The sequence below is a fragment of the Diorhabda carinulata genome, chromosome X (assembly GCF_026250575.1).
Source record: "Diorhabda carinulata isolate Delta chromosome X, icDioCari1.1, whole genome shotgun sequence".
Lineage (NCBI taxonomy): Eukaryota > Metazoa > Arthropoda > Insecta > Coleoptera > Chrysomelidae > Diorhabda > Diorhabda carinulata.
In genome coordinates, this window is record NC_079472.1 from 44,989,631 (window position 1) to 45,006,772 (window position 17,142).

A 17,142-nucleotide genomic window follows, 5' to 3' on the forward strand; every position below is an offset into this window, starting at 1 on the left:
TAGTTAATTGAATTAAATTTGCCTCAAAGTAAAATTAATACTAAATATATGATATATAGCGTAATAACTGACATAGAGCATAGCTGTGTAAGGAAGCCTAAAATTTTGGTTTTACTGCTATACCAAGTTGCATCCCTAAGGAGCTATAGAGTCTCAAAGTAGTTTCCAAAATCCTGAAAAATTGATTTCTTTGCAAACCAAACTTACCAAAAATACCTAATTTGATACACTGTATGAAACAATTAAGGGCATTAAGTAATGATAAGTACAATGCTAAGCAAGCATTCTGAGGGATTAATTAGGAGTGACCCAAACTGAAAATTTCCCAGAAGTTTTTTATCTGTCAGTAAAACAATTAACTTTATTATTTAGCTATTTATTTGGTTTAGATAATACATATATTCTAATATGAAAAAAAAGTAGAATCATGTAACAATAATGAAATAGTATAAAAAAAACATTTTGGTTGATTAAAATAAAATATTGAATTTTATCCGTAACCTATATAATAATTATAGCGATATAATTAGATAAATAAAAATAATAGAATAATAAAAAAAAATATTTCGGTTTATAAAAATAAAATATTGAACTTCATTAGCAACTAATATAATAGTTATAGTCATATAAAAATATCAATTTTGAATGAATTTTGCTTTCTAACAGATTCAAACATGACTTACCTTTGGTATTCCAAAGAGACTTGCTTGTTTTATATTTTGAGATGAACGAATTCCACGATTTTTTAAAGAACCACTTATACATCCATAAATACAAGTTTTCACCATGATTTTTTCTATTCTTTTTTTACTATTTTTTTAATATTTTAAACGTTGTTTAATTCTTTTCACCACCTACATAATATTCTGTTTTCGTTAGTTTATAGAATCTGAAGCTAGTTTCAGATATAGTAAGTGTTTAACTTCAGATCTCAATCCCATAGTACAATCAGCGCCACGTATTATCCCTACAGAATTCAGACCATATTTTAAACGTACCGTCCGTAAGAGATGTTACTCCTTCTCTACACTCCATAGTTTGCAGATTGAGGAAGTCGTTTGCGCACATAAATTACCACAAGTAACTGTTCAATAATTGGGAATGGTTATCGAAACGATGTCGAAAGCTAGACTTAGCCACTCCATATTTGCTCAACCGTATGTACGTAACAAAGTCCGAATGAAGTTTTGGCTGTGGTTGACATTTTGATGGTAGTAATTTCTATTCGATGTATGTTCGCCACTTATTGGACACAGTGTCCCAGGACCAATGCTGCCTATTAGTAAAGCAGTTTCTTTGAAAATTCCATTTGTACCTACTATTGTTTCAGTATCCCACCAACACTGTCTTTACGCATGACGAATAGTGATTCATCCATTTCTACCATGCTCTGGTAACTTTAATGAGCGTGAAAGTTCACTACATATTCTTATTTCCTAAACTCATCAGAGGGCGCCACACAGCTCCGCGATTGCGCATGGTATACAATTATTTATCGATCTATCATCTGAGAGGTACAGCAACAAGTTTATTATTTCGTTATTACTATTGTGGTTATTATTGGTGTTTAGTAAATTGGATAGTTTGATTTGTGCGTTTATAGTTTTGTGTTATTCTCTCATTATTCGGATTCCGCCATTTTTTTGTGATTTTAAGCTTATTGATTAAGAACTTTTTCAACATGGTTTTTAACTGTTGCGTTAATGGCTGTAACAATTATAACAAGGATGCCCAAATGCATATTTTTCCAAAAGATCAAATAGTAAGTAAAAAAATATGCCATTAACTTTATCCTAACGTGTATGTCATACATTCTTGCCCATGCCAGGGTTTATATTTTGGAGAAATTTTATGTGGCCTGAAGTTAACAATAACAATGGTTAACAAAAACGGCATAACATCTGGCATGCCTATTTTTGCTTATATTTAAAGGTGTGAAAAATTAAGTCAACATAATGTTATATAGGTATATATAGTAATAATAGTTCACAGAAGACAGGAAAACTAACAAATAAAATTTTGTTGTAGCTGTATGATATTTGGATTAATGCAATTGGCCGAGAAGACTTAAAGGTGAAGCCTATGGAAAGAGTCCGAAAGTCGTACCGTATTTGTACTATTCACTTTAGTGCAGAAGCCCGCTATGTTGGAACCAGAAATAAATCGACCTTAAAACAGGATGCAATTCCTTCTCTATTTCTTAATGCTTCTAACAGGAAAGAAGGTGAGTTTAATCAATTTCCAAATCTATTAATTATAAATTTTTATCTTTTCTTTTCTCTTTCTCATGGATATCAGTGAAGCAGTAATACTAATAATAACTATAAGTATTTACGATAAATGAAAGAAATATGTCTTTTTACAGTTTCTTCTGCCAAAATGGTTAAACTACGCTCAAAGCATAGTTTATCAGAGCAAATAGGTTCACCTGAAGTAGAAACAGTTAACATCTCCATACCATTAACTTCAAAATTGATTTGTGAAGAAGTTTTACCATATATGCTGCACAAAAATTTGAAAAGCAATTAAAATATTCAAAAAAAATGAAAAATCTCAAATGTTTGAATATAATTTAAGTACCTATCTAGTTATATACTTAGTGTTAATAGAAATATATTGTAGGGAAAGTATTCTATTTTTGCTTTTCGTAATCCAAATAACCTGAACATTGATTTGAACTGAAAATTTTAAACATTCCGCCAAATCTTTAGTCGTTGCTGTTTCCTAAACCCGCAAGGTGGCGCTAGTCGCAATGTTCAAATATAATGTGAACAGTTTCCTATCTATCCCACTATCCTTTATCTATGAAGGGGATAATATAGCTGCACATACTTCTGTTGTGTACAGTAAATTTTTGTTTACAAAAAAAATTCATTTTGTGTACATAACGAATTTTAATCTTTGTGTGATTGTTTCCATGCAAAAGAACGTTCACTCACTCTCAACATAAACTTATTGTACCATTAAAATAGAACAAACTCTCAGATATGGACGATCTGGTTGTAACGTTTTCTTGGAGTTTTCTTGCTTTTATTTTTTTTTATTTTTAACTAAAATGTTTCATTTTTAGCTCCTACGTAATGTGTAGTAAAATATTCAATTTTTGATGAAATCGTCTTCCTCTTTTTCATCTGTTCATATAGCAAAACTTTTAACAGAAAATAATTAGATTTCAAATTGTAATTATAATTTTAGTGTTTAATAGAGATACATTTTAGTTCTTAGTATAAGAGAGACATACTGACTAGCGTTTAACTTGTCCACCCTATCAATTATGAAATGGTTAAAAGGTGGTTTAATCATAATGATGCACCCGGTGTTTTGTGATAGAAAAATCATCTTAATTGGTTCTTGTACCTGTGTTACATAACTACAAAAGTAGCAATTTTGTATTGAAAATTTAGACATAATAAATTACTTTGAAGATCACCCTTTTTTTTCAGTAACAAAATAATAAATAAAATACCTATGACATGAACTTTACCAACCAATGCAATTCTTAACACCAACTGCTTTTCATCACATAATTATTTTCCATATGAAACATTGTCGAAAAGCTTACATTATCAAAAGCTGTTAAGTTGAGAAATGACTATAACAATAGTCAAAAAAATTAAGGAAACAAATATACAGACTCAACACTCATAAATAAAATTTTTTTCCTATTAGAGACTGTGTTATGTTAGCAAGTTCATAAATACATTATATTACATTAAAAACATAAACATCCTCCACATCGAAGTTTGGCATTATGCCAGCATTCTGTTAAATACTCATCAAACATTTTATTTTTAATTTTAGTTTTGTCTCTTAGACTTCATAATAGTTTTAATAGGAAAAAAATGTCTCTGTGTTAAGCACGAACGCAAAGCATATGCTCGCAGCTATTTAATATACGGTATGGTGCAAATGTAAGAAATAAATTCAATATTTCGTAAACCGGCCACTTTAAAGAAAAATCCTGGAACCCATCGATTTTTATTTTTAAGTAGGCTATTCGTAATGATACCTTTTTATTTTTGACGTCATCTATGTGAGCGTGAAGACGTCATCGCTAAAATTTTTAAATGGGAATGTGGGTGTTGTAATACAGGTTTCTATTCAGTAATTGCATGTATTCTTCTCTAACTGTCTCTATAACTTCCGGAGTTATTTTTGCAACCTTAAAACGAATCCTTTTTTTGAGTTCAATGATGTTTTGTGGCCTATTTCGGTACACTTTTCTTTTCAAGTATACCCATAAAAATAAATCAAGATGAGTTGAATCAGGTGACGTAGGCCACCATTCTATTGTTTCTCTTTCCTATCCACTAATTTGGAAAGACGTTCTGCGCACTAAGATAGCATAATGTGGAGGCGCACCATCTTATTGCAGCCATAAATCATTTCTGTTTGGAAACAACAGGTTCAATTAGGGGAACAAGAAGTTTTACAGAAATTCCAAATTTCGAGGACCTGTCAAGGTCCTTCGAAAAAGGATGGTCCAATAATCCTATTATCTATTATTCTCGTTCAAACATTAACTTTTTCTTTGGGTATTGAATAGTACCTTTTTCTAAAACATCGGATCTCTGTTATTTGGTTCCAATGTTCCATAAATTCTGGTACTAAACTTTTTAGGGATGCCACTTTCCCTTCTTTAGCTTTTTAAGAACTGTTGAATGGTCCATGTCATTAACTGATATGGTATGGGGATTATCTTGAAAGGTTAATAGAACACCTATTATTTGTCTTCATATATTGGTTTTCTACTAACTTTATGGAGGTCTATTTCTTCTCAATTTTGCTTTCAGTGGATTGTGAAATCGGTTTTCGGTTGCGGTATTTATTAGAAAGCGCACATACTTCTTTCTGCGTACGTGTTTTATCTCTTCAACAAATTTCTTTTCTTTGAGTTTCAATCAGCTTTATGTTATGATACAGAAACTTTTTGAATACGACCACTACAATATTAGTATTAATCACTTGACGGAAATTTAATTCAGTTGGAATGTCCAAGTATCAATGTTATGTTGGTAAGTAAAAATGGCAAGTAGTGGGTAGATAAGATATTTCATTAAGAGTGGCGACCATCACAATATTTATGTCAATAAATACATCATGCCAATACTTAGTACATTTTATTAAGAAACCTTTTCAATAATATGTTGATGTAGCTGAATAGGTATTTAAAAGATATTTAAAATATTGTGTTACAACACCCACATTTTGATTAAAAAATTTTAGAAGCTCATCTAGATAACGTCAAAAATAAAAAGGGATCCTTACGAATAGCATGTTTTCAGGTGTTTTCTTAAAGTCGTCGATGAACGAATTTATTCCCTTCATTTCCACCATACTGTATGTACATCTTCTCATAAAGAGCAAAAGAAGTAACTGCATTATTTAGATTGTAAAATATTTACAAGACACAGAACGATATTTTTAAGTAATCCGAGATTTATGTCATAAATTCAATCAGTACTTTGTTTTTTTTAACAGAAAATTCTCAATCTTAGACAGAAAGAATTAATTAATTGCTAATTTTTTAAGATTCAGTATTGAAATTTTTATTAATTTTATAAGAGTATAGGGAGTTACATATTAAGGAACATCTGACGGCTTATAATGAAAATGATGACTCCATGGAAATACGAAAGATAATAAAAACCCATTAATTGTTTAGTATTCATTCTTTCTTTTAACATTGCTTGATAAAATAGTATATTATATTATAAGGATTAAAAGTGCATATTTTTTTACGAGCAATATTTGCAGTTGCGAGGCGGAGCGCAGCGCAGCCAAGTGAATGCAAAATTGCGGTTCATGACCGTCCAATGTCACTATGAATTATAATAACGGTATTCATAGTATTCATAATTTAAAAGAAACCTGTGGAGTCTTAATAGGAGAAAATAATCGAGTTTGAAATAAAATTTATCATGATCAATGTAGGAGCAGCTTGTGATCCGCGTGTGACATTATCACAGTTTCAAAATCTGCATTAAACAAGCTTTGAATCACTTTTTGTATTTATACTTCAGCAAAAAAATATTCTACACGATGGAGACATGAAATTCAAAATGGTTAAGGCCAATCTGCACATTTTCTGAAAAGTGTGCTGGTAGTTACAAAAACATTTTGCCGTAATTTAAGGTTAGATTTTCTACAAGGCAGTAATATTAGGAAATGAAAAAATAAGGCACAATTCAATTGTTGATCATGAGCACCTTGAAAATTATTTAATGCCATCAAAACAATTTCTAGCCAAAAAAGAAATAACAAAAAAATAAAAACAGAAATAAATAAAAAAGTACCCACACCTATATCAACATTTGGATCTGAGACATGGACACTCACACAGAAACAAAAAAGCAAAATACGATGTACAGAAATGATATTTCTAAAAAAAAACAGAGAATAAATCAAAATCGACAAAATAAGGAATAACGCTATAAGAGAAAATTTGAATTCAAAACCAATTGAAAACAAAGTAGAAGGATAATTAAGTTAGTTTGGCTATGTTATGAGAATGGGAGAACGAAAAGAAAGGAAAACGGAGTTAGAGAGAAGAAATTAAGATGGTAGGGGAAATAAGATGACAGAAAATTAAACAAAAGATACAGGATAGGAAATAATGGCAGCTGCTGTGGAAAAGAGAGCCCACTTAATGACTCAATTAAAATATACTTTGAACCTGAAAAGGTAGAAAGGCTTCAGGATTAAGGAAGTTAATTGTTGATAGAAAAAAATGTTGAATAGTTACGCCTACAATGCCACACAATGCATTCAATGATTTCAATTGCGTTAATGTTGGCGCAACCAGTAAAGATTGTTGTTAGACCAATAATGTATATTATGCAAATTAATGTATCTATCTCTGCTACATCATAAAGTTTAGTGGTAAATAATTATAGAACTTCTACGAAAGCAAAATATCTCTGGAGCTCTTTCACTCCCTTTTATAACTTCGAGATTCAATTCCTGCACACATTAAACGAGAGGTTCAAAATACTTTTAAAAAGACTTTTAATAATAGAATTATTTCTTCACGTGACACAATCAAGTCGCCTACTAGATTTGTTGTTTGAGGTTTCTTAAAAAGTCTTTTTGGTGAATTAGCTCTAAACAGCTGAGAGATATGAACTCTCTCTGCATAACAGGTTTGGATAATGTTGAGCCGTAAGGGTTGGATTATTTGAGTTTTCATATAATATTGTTTTTAACATTTATTTTCATCCAATATCATATATTTTAAGACTGTGAATCGATACGTGGGTGATTCCATTATAACTGTGATATTCAATGTCCTGTATTGTTTTTTTGTACTAGTCATTAATTAATAATCAATTAATAAAAATTTTGTGTTAATTGAATAATTCTTAAGATATTTAAACATTATTTTTATACAATATAACTTGCCACTTAAAGAAAACTTATACTACATCACTTGAATGTCAGTACCGTGTCATGTCCATTCCTAGAATTTACCGATAAATTATTAATTTTTTTTGTCGTAACAAATGATTTAAACTAATTACCTTATAAATTCTAATGTTTATGATCAAACTGAGGAAAATTGATGCACTTGTTGTTTAATATCTTAAGTTACCATGTCAGTACCGTGTCATGTCCATTCCTAGAATTTACCGATAAATTATTAATTTTTTTTGTCGTAACAAATGATTTAAACTAATTACCTTATAAATTCTAATGTTTATGATCAAACTGAGGAAAATTGATGCACTTGTTGTTTAATATCTTAAGTTACCATGTCAGTACCGTGGATAAATGAGTCAGTACCGTGGAACTCAAAATCCGACATTTGTGTCTTGCTCGTGATACTTTGAAGTTGTAGTAAATTCCTCTTAGAGTTTTATTTTTACAGTAAAATAGATGAATAATATGCATAAAAAAATTAGAAAAGTTAAATTTTAAAATCTTGAAATTTTGAATACAAAAAATCACAGTTAGAACGGAATCACCCACGTATAATTTTACATTGTTTTGTTGCGTACGAGTTTTTCTTGCAAGATAGTGCTATAAAATAATTAGTTATTCTCTTAAGACTCCTACCATTTAGTTTAATCTCTATTTTCATGATAATTCTACCTCCCTCCAAATTTAAGCCTACGGACGCCTTTGATAGTTGTTTTCATAAACGTCAAAATTGCACATGGTTTTTGTAACTTAATGAATCGAAGCAAAAAGGCACAATTTCAGTTATGTGGTGTTTATCTAACATATAAGTGGGTAAGTCACTCAATAAAATGCATTCATTCAAAGTTATGTCAATAAAAAGAAAACATCTGTGAATGAAGTCGGCAATATATCTTACAGGGCGAATCAGTTGTGTAATATATTGTTACAGAAGTTACCTACTCAATTTTAAATAAACGTTTGCATTTTGCAGAAAATACTAAACCTCAAATTTTTAATTACTTGGTATTATCAGTTATTTTTTTTTATTTTAAAACTAATATCTCTACTGTTCACCATAAATCGGCTGGTAGAAAAAATGGAACAATCCTGCTGACATAATATAACACAGCTTCTGCATCAACTTATTAAGTCAACTAAAACTTCTAACACAAAGTTATACACCAGCAAAAAATAGCTGTTAAGAAATTATACTGAATGGATATTCAGTTATCCAATAGTTTTTGGACGAACATAGTATTTAAAGAAGCATATATCTCGAAATAATTACTGATTTTTTCTTGGTACTTGATATATAAGTCGTGATATACAAGATAACGCGCTTAATTTTATCAATTAGATGAAATCATTGATTTTCTTTCGACAACTTAAAATTTGATTTGAGAAGTGGAAAAAATGAAAACTTTTTTGGAAATGAATAACCAATTAGTTTAGGTACGGTAGATCTGAAAAATTTATTTAATTGGATTGTTGAATGGTTGCTGTTGGGTTGAGTGCGAATAAACGAGGTATATTCACAATGTAAGTTCCGTTTCTATTTTTAGCGGCAACGCTGTGATCACAGTTCCGAGCGGCACTTACTTTGACTCAAGTAAATGGAATGTACGCCATGTTTAGATCGCTGCTGCTTTGTGATGCTACTTTATTATGTCAGTCTTAATTGGAAATTTCACCGCTTGTGAACTCATATCTGCGATTCGTTTCTCGAATGCAGCGAAAGTTATACCAAGTGAAATTTATAGTAAATTATATGTAAATTAGTTTAACATTATTCTTAATCAGTTCACTTTTTTTATATAACCAAACGGAACTTATTTGGTGGATATACCTCTTAATATCAGTCATCTACATACGAAACATGTTAATTAAAATACTGGGTGTCAATTACCACGACAATTTTGATAAAAACATAGGATATTTTTTTCATTAAACAAACTAGAAACTACCACAACGCACCGCCCTGTAGCTAACTTTAATCTGTTAACTGTTTGTGTAGAAAGTTTTTTGCTTTAATACATCCCGGGGGGTAAACGAACTTTAAAGATTTATTTATAAGTTTTAATAAGCATCTGCATCATTTGATTTGAACAGATTCCATTTTTTGAAGATGCTAGTAGAAATGCTATATAGAATGATGTGTAAGTTAAAATAATTGATTTAGTCCCATTTTTAAGATAAACGATGCAAATAATCATGAAGTCACATATGATATTAATTAAATTTAATTCTTACAACTTTATGTACATTTATGTAACTCTATAAGCTGACACTAATAACTACTTCCAGTAGTCTCTCTCGCGTGTATCCACATTCCAATTTTCTGTTTCAAGAATCCTGCCTTCTGGCTGGTCCAACATTGAAGATCTTTCTCGGAATTAATTCTTTATCCATACGCAAAACGTGATCCAACCACAGCAGTTTCGCAAGCCTTAGCTACTTGACCACGTCTATATCCTTATACAATGCGGAAAAGTCTTCATTATTACGTATCCTCTCCTGGTTATTTCATTTTACTGGTCCATATATTTTTCTCAGAATTCTTTTTCCAAAGACTTACGTAGCCTTGGTTATTTCCGACTCTAGGTATTGAGCAATTCTTTTTGTATTTCGTGAACCCGTGATAGTGAGTACAAGCTATCAATTACGGGCACTATATTATATTTCAGTTACATAATGGTGTCAAACGCCTTCTCGTCATCTGGCGGTTTACCTTGATTCCTGTTATACATATCAAACTTTACTTAACATCATGGAAGTGCATAGTGAAGTTCATATTATTGTCAGTCTGAACGAGTTTGTATGTCTCTTTTAGGCATCACAATAATACAATTTCATAAATTTATCATTGAAGACCAGCTACAAGGATGGTCCCAGAAGTACCTGCCCCAACAATGGAAACACAAAAATTTTGGAAAAAAATATATTTATTTTTCAACGTATTAGCTCCATACACTTTTCCCAGGAATGTTCAATAAGTTCGACACCTTTTTTGTAATAAAAATCGTCAAGCCATTAACAGCCGACATCACCTCTTCATTGTTGGAAAATATTTGACCATCGAGCTTTTTTTTGGTCATTGTAATAACGGATGTGTCAGCTGGTGCATTGTGTTGATGAAACAACACTTTCTTCTTAGCCAAACGAGCCCGTTTTTGCTTCATTTCTCGCTCAAATGTTATATTTGCATAATACTCACCGTTGATAGTTTTTCCATTTTCAAGATAGACAATGAAAATTTGCCCACGCGCATCTCAAAAAACCGACGCCTGCGGATGCAATGGTCTTTGCATTCTTTGGAGCCGGCTCTCTCTTTTCAGTTCATTGTTTTGATTATTCTTTTGTTTTGGGTGTGAAGTGATGGACGCACATTTCATCCAGGGTCATGAAACGATGCAAATATTCGGCTTTATTTCTGTGAAACATTGCCACTCGATGAAAACATTTTCATGGCGCTATTTTTGTTCTACTATGAGCAATCTCACCCGGAGTATAATCTAGTTTAGTTTTTATATTGGTTGGGCTGAGCCCTTTCAAATAAAAGTATTGTACCACATAATGATGTTGAATTTTTTCCATGTTTACAAATTTACTGAGGACGTTCACTATTGATGGCTGCTAAATACTAAACAACTTAGCGTCTTTAAACTTAAAACTTATGCTATATAGATTGTGTATTTTCTAATACAGTGATATTTTTCAAGCAACTACTGCCATCTCTAAGTCAGCCAGGTATTTCTGGGTCCATCCTCATAATGATAAAAAAAGCCCCAAAAAATATCTTTTCTGATATAGCTCCATAAAGAAGACATAAAACACAATTCAGTAAAGCAGTTGATTTTTGAGAATGCATTAAAAAATGTTGATGTGAAAGATTATTCATTGATTCAGTATAATATTTTGAAAGCAATACTACAAATGTCGTATTGTAAATTTGTTCAAATTTTATTGCTGAGAATAATATTTTCGTTCCGGTATAAAGTTATCTTGTTGTTATACTGTATTCTTAGAATTATTTTTTAAAATAAATCCATAGCTCAATTACCAAAACGCATAAATATTTGGAATTAGAAGTACTCACGTTACAACTGCTTTTGTTCTTGTTATGGCTATTAACACTATTAACAAAAGCACCACATTCCGAACCATTTTCAAATAAAATCTGAAAAAACACAAATATTAAAACTTGCCAACATAAATAAGAATATTGAACTGTTGTTAATTATTGATAAGCTTCAGTTTTTGCTATTAGTAAATTTAATAAGGAGCGATAAAAATATACTTATCTAACATGACCTTTTGATTGAGTGCAACTGGGAGAATACTTTCAATAATTCTAAAAAATTTCCTAATTTCTTTATTTTTTGTATGTTTTGCAATATTCACCTGCGAGTTTAATAATAATTTTGAATTTTACTCATTCTTTTAGATGTAACCTTACAATATTGGCGGCTTTTTATTTGATAACTATATTGTTCACAATTGGAGCAATATCAATGAATAACATGTAATCTCCTACCATTTTTTAGCATGTTTGTTTATCTGTTTTTTAAACCCACTTTCTTAACAAACAACTAAATTTTATTTAATACAAACATTATCTCGTATTATTGGATAAGTAACAGAGAGCATCTGATAAGAGCTTCTTGTCATCAATTCAGAATTAATCAAAAATTAATTAAGGAGACTTCGAGGAAAGTGATAATTTCTAGGTAAAAGAATTGCGACTAATATTATCAGTGAAATGATGAATATGATCAGAAAAAGTTCGGAAAAACCCAAAACTTCAATGTATAATTTTACAACTAAGACATCAAATTGCTTACATTCTCCCACCAAAGATTGTCGCTCGTTTCCTTATTAAAAAATAAAATTCGATGTATCCTGTAACTACATATATTATAAATAAAATAATGAAAATAACTAAACAACATGCTTTTATATTTAATTAAACCAAAAAGTAAAAAAAATATTTCTTAATATGAGTGTATAGTAATAAGAAAATAAATGTCACTATTCCCACAAGAAAAACCCCGTACAAAGCATCGCACGCTGCTTTAAAAATAATGTTGGGAGAACACGCATTTTTGGGTTTCAGATAGGTTTGAATTGATGGTTAGGGGTTAGGTTAACCAAACAATTAAAATATGATTAGTATCATATGAAACCTTACACTTAAAAAGGTAGAAAGACATCAGGATTAAGCATAAGTATTATGTGACAGATCGAAAACCCCAGCAACTCCTATATTAGTCTCAATTCCAGCAAACCTTCCTTCTATATAAAATTTCCCTTATCCTATCTAAAAATTATCCAAAGAATCTCTCTCTCATAAAAATGAAAATAAACATGATTAGTTCATATTTGCTATGAAGTCTTTATGAACTGTCGACGATTCGTCGATATTATAGGTTTTCTCTGGTTTTCCTAAGCCTCGCTCATTATCAAAATTGCCAATTACAGGGAATTCTCACTTTAGAATTAATACCATGTGCAATCGTGAGCGAATGCAATTCTAATGGAAACCTCCTCCTAAAAATCGCCCCAATCCCATTCCTGCAGAGGAAAATCTTTCTCTAGCGACTTAAGATGAAATAGATCAAGAGAAATTTGGAGTGTTGAATACACCACCCTGGATAAACGGTCGGATTGTGCTAGGTTCTAATTTTACATCAATAGTCCGTCAGTATTTTTGCAAATTGTCAAGACGTATGAAACTAGCTATTCTTTGTTTACTTATCTACTACAGGAAGAAAAAAAGGTTCAGAAGTATTTGGGTTCATCCTATTTTAAAAAGAAGGCAACTTTATGGCACATTCTATTCATTATGTTTAATGTCGTCATTTGACGAACTTTTAGAAAGGATAAGATACGAATATGAGAAACTGCGTTCTACTACATGACATACTTTGTCTAACTATGCCAGGATCATTTCACATTTGAAATAGTCACTAAAGTGCAAAAAAATAATTCGGAATTAAAAGCTCAAAACCGGCACTAAATCAATCCATTGAAGGACGATTTCTGAAAATGGATCAACTGACCATTGAAGTATTAGAGACGCGTCAGGCGATCGTCCGAGTCATGTGTTTACTTCCATTTACTACAATACACTGTCTTCCCAGAAAACTCCAGTCCGGAAGAGTGACGTTGGACAGACTGAGCATAATGAGTGCATTCCACTAAGCTAAGCGTTCACAGTGCCTAAAATACTCTTTTGGGCGTTCCACATAGCGATTACGATCGTTATGGTGGCGACAAGAACGTCACTCATGACGACATGACTAACGATCACGACGACCCTTGTCAAGAAGTAGGACAAAGTAAGCGTTGAAAGAATTAGAGAAATTTTCAAAACTTGAGTGACGCTGATTACAACCATGAGAATTTATCTCATTATTTGATGCAGTATGGGATATTATAAGTAATTTTGAAGCATTCTTGTGACCAAATATTTTACTATCGCCGCAGAAGATATTTTGATTTTACTTTAATATGAATAACTTAACCCTTCATCGAAAAATTCAACAACTTACTAATAATAGCATATTACCTCTTAAAGCTTTCGCTTTATTTTTTCATGTTTTGCCATTACTCAATATTTATCTCAACGCCCCAAATGCCTTGTAAGTCATTCCACTTGAGTTTACGCTTATAACGCTCTGGACTAAGTGGACGGGAAAGATCATAGTCGTGAACGTTATTCTCCTGAGTGCTTAGTGGAATGCACACAATCTAACCCCACCCATGCATCTCACTGTACTTCTACTTTTCCTACATATGGGCAAAACCTGGACTGGGCGTTCTCCCAGACCGTGTGAACGTATATGATAATGGCTAGTGGAACTTCAAGCTTATGAATCGGCTGATCAATGGGATTTTTTTCTCTGTGTTATATTGTCTTTGGTACTTATAGACCTTACATTTACATGGACTGCTACTTTGGCCAAGAAAGTGGCAAAATATCTAAAAGGGCTAACATCTAATAGATCTTGTACGATTATGCACGAGTCTTGGCTGACTCCAAAATAATCTAAAATCGTTTTCAATGCTTTTAGGATTCGGAAAGGGTTTTTCGATTATTTTCCAAGTAAAACCAATTTTAATTGTTTTAGAAGAATCAGAAATCATCTCTATTCTTTTCAAGGAATCGCGATCCTAAAAAAATAATCAGAAAGTAATATTTATAATTTCTCTTGATAATGGAAATGAAAAAAGTATAGGAAAAAAGAAATCGATTTTTGAAAAATTAGATTCGGGCTTGGATTTTATAAAAGCGAATCAATAATCCCGATGACGTTACTAATAGATATTTAACCACTTTCCTAGAAGAATGTAGCTGAATGCATGTCTAAGCTTTAGTATGATATATGTTCAGTTTTATTTTTCATCGCTGCGTTTTGGTGGAATAGTAGAAAAGTCTCATCACACCACTTTCAAGTACGAGATCACAACTGCCAAAATAGCTTATTAAATTAAATTTTTTAAATTATTCTATATTGTAATTGTTCATTCATAAAAATGTGAAATTTAATGTTATAAAACACATAAAATGTTTCGCGCATTAAATATATGTGACTTAAGTAATGAACTTTTCTAAATCATATATGATATGAAATATTATGAATAAAGATTTTATTAAGCATTTTAATTGATTATTTCGTGGAAAAAATGTTTGAGATGAATAAAAGTTCTGATTTAAACCAATAACGAATTGGCAATTTACAACTTTCATAAGAATTTCATAAAGATAAAAAATGCACGTTTTCTTGTTTGTTTTTGTGCAATCAAAATATTTACGTTTTCTTAAAGTTGTGTGTTTAAGGAGAAAAACGATTAAAGTTACAATTAGTATATGTCGGTAAAGTTTCAATAACTAATTAGTCTTCATAAGATTTCTAAAGTGTAATTTATAATTTTATTTGTATAACTTTTGTAATGAAATCATAGCACGATCAAAGTTTTAAGCATTTCAAATTTTTTTCACGAAACATGATATTAAAAATACCCGAAAAAGTTAATATTTCAAAATACAGGCAAAAATCGTACAAAAATGAATTTAAATAATAATATTTAACTTACCACCAACGTCTTATTTATAGTTACTTCTTCCGATTTCCACACAACGCTGCAGACTACACCGAACTAACAAATAAAATATTTCACAAGCGCCCGTTTTGAAATTAGGCTCATGTTGTTCTAGAGGCAACAAACACAAAGAGAACGAAATTATCAAGCAGTAATTATTACGAAGAAATGCCACCAGCAGCATCACGGGGTGGGTTAAACAGATTCGTATTTCAAATCTATTTTGGAGCAGAGGGGAAAGAATATTTACATCATATGGTTAGGAACGCTGTTATGTTATTTCAAGATTTCGATGAATATTTTAAAATATTCAAGAACCAGCTGTTGCTAGTGCGTACGATATTTTAATTTTTACACACAAAAAGACTTTTTATAGTTGAACACAGTATGTAATATGAAAGTAAATCTTTAAAAGTCTAATTTCAGGAGTTTTTAAACAAAATTTTTTTTGAAAAAATTATAATTAAAATTAATCATAGTGTATCTTAAACTTGATGACTATTCATTATAAATGACCAACCCCTTTTATTATGACCGTAGAAAAAAATAGTACTGATTAAAAGATGCGTAATTATATTTATATTATTCAAAATTCAGTAGTGTATAGATATAAACATATTTTTTTTTAATGGAAAGCCCTGTATATTTTCAAATGTTTGAAATAATTACAAAGAAAAGAAGGATAAACTGGCCAATTGAAGTACCTATCAAACCCCGTTACAGTAAAAAGTATTGCAGTTTTAAACAAACAACCATTATATTTTCGTAGGTACCCTCTGAAATTTTTAAGATGCCAAAATTCAATCATAACCATAAAACTTTTATTTGAAACTTTTTCCTAAGAGCAAAAATAATGATGATAAATGGGTACTTTAACGAATAACCCTGTTTTAAGAGCAATAAGGGATTGATATTTTAGCTTTAAATCCTTGGAAAGTTTAGTTTGATTTGTTTTAGAATTTCTAGAGGGATGATTGAATTTAAAATTGAGTGTTTCCTAATTTTGACTGATTTAATCAAATTAAATAGTTGATCAGTGACTTAATTTTGATGACCTTTATTAGACGAACTTTATCAGATTTTTTGTTTCGTCATTTGAAATTTTTCACATCTGCAATTTTTTTTTTAAATTTGTGGTGTTTATATATAAAATAATGTTATAACATATGTTGAAAGAATTTTCATTTTTTTTTCTACTATATAATACTTAAATTTATAATTCACAAAAATGGAAATAGTATTTAGATATCATAATAAAATTTTCTGATAGGACCTCTGAACAATTTAATAGACATATATGTAATACTCCTATATGGGCACTCTCTATAAGTAGAAGCTGTTCCGACTAAGGAAGACAGAATGGCAACGATTTCTCTATCCTCCGAGGTTCCAGCTCGGTTCTGCGATTTCTCAAGCATGCACAGTATAGATAAAATGTATCGAACCAAAGAGAAAAGAAATATTGTCGGCACCGTATCGTAGGGACGTTTTTTCCCATACCAACTGTCTATATAGATGTATTACTTATATTAGTTTAATACAGCATTCTATAGATAAAGTGTGTCGAACGAGAAAGAAAATGAATAATTTTGATGGGCAGCGACCAAATGACGCCAGCGACCGTTGATAAAAGGGTTT

The 17,142-nt window shown here is 30.9% G+C and overlaps 2 protein-coding genes across 8 annotated transcripts in view; one reads left to right on the forward strand and one right to left on the reverse strand.

Moving 5' to 3' along the window:
* The window catches only part of LOC130900410 (extracellular matrix-binding protein ebh), a 31,302-nt gene extending 15,628 nt beyond the window's left edge, over positions 1 to 15,674 (reverse strand). Inside the window, exons 1-2 of one of the 5 annotated variants that reach the window (XM_057811000.1) lie at positions 15,499 to 15,674; positions 11,498 to 11,578 (exon numbers count right to left, since the gene is read on the reverse strand). In XM_057811000.1, coding sequence (XP_057666983.1) covers positions 11,498 to 11,565 — 68 coding nt within the window. In that variant the 5' untranslated portion in view covers positions 11,566 to 11,578; positions 15,499 to 15,674. Of the gene's footprint in view, positions 1 to 683; positions 1,408 to 11,497; positions 11,676 to 11,802; positions 11,914 to 15,498 lie in introns of those variants that run through there. The other 4 variants (XM_057811001.1, XM_057811005.1, XM_057810999.1 and 1 more) reach the window with 4 other exon arrangements.
* Positions 951 to 15,858, forward strand: LOC130900423 (uncharacterized). 3 transcript variants are annotated; one of them, XR_009060173.1, is made up of 3 exons: positions 951 to 1,762; positions 2,029 to 2,224; positions 2,366 to 6,530. XR_009060173.1 is itself a non-coding variant. In XM_057811038.1 (3 exons), exons 1-3 carry the CDS (start codon positions 1,682 to 1,684, stop codon positions 15,850 to 15,852), a joined length of 510 nt encoding a protein of 169 aa, XP_057667021.1. In that variant the 5' UTR covers positions 951 to 1,681; the 3' UTR covers positions 15,853 to 15,858. The 3 variants fall into 3 exon arrangements, 2 of the variants coding, with proteins under 2 accessions (XP_057667021.1, XP_057667022.1); XM_057811038.1 differs by lacking the exon at positions 2,366 to 6,530 and adding an exon at positions 15,620 to 15,858; XM_057811039.1 differs by lacking the exon at positions 2,366 to 6,530 and adding an exon at positions 15,519 to 15,629.
* Positions 15,859 to 17,142: the final 1,284 nt, after the last annotated feature.

Bases quoted from the DNA above. Each gene is read 5' to 3' on its own strand.
- LOC130900423 (XM_057811038.1), top strand. From the start codon at position 1,682: ATGGTTTTTAACTGTTGCGTTAATGGCTGTAACAATTATAACAAGGAT. The intron at 1,763-2,028 runs GTAAGTAAAAAA...ATTTTGTTGTAG, and splicing joins TTTTTCCAAAAGATCAAATA to CTGTATGATATTTGGATTAA. The intron at 2,225-15,619 runs GTGAGTTTAATC...ATGTTGTTCTAG, and splicing joins TGCTTCTAACAGGAAAGAAG to AGGCAACAAACACAAAGAGA.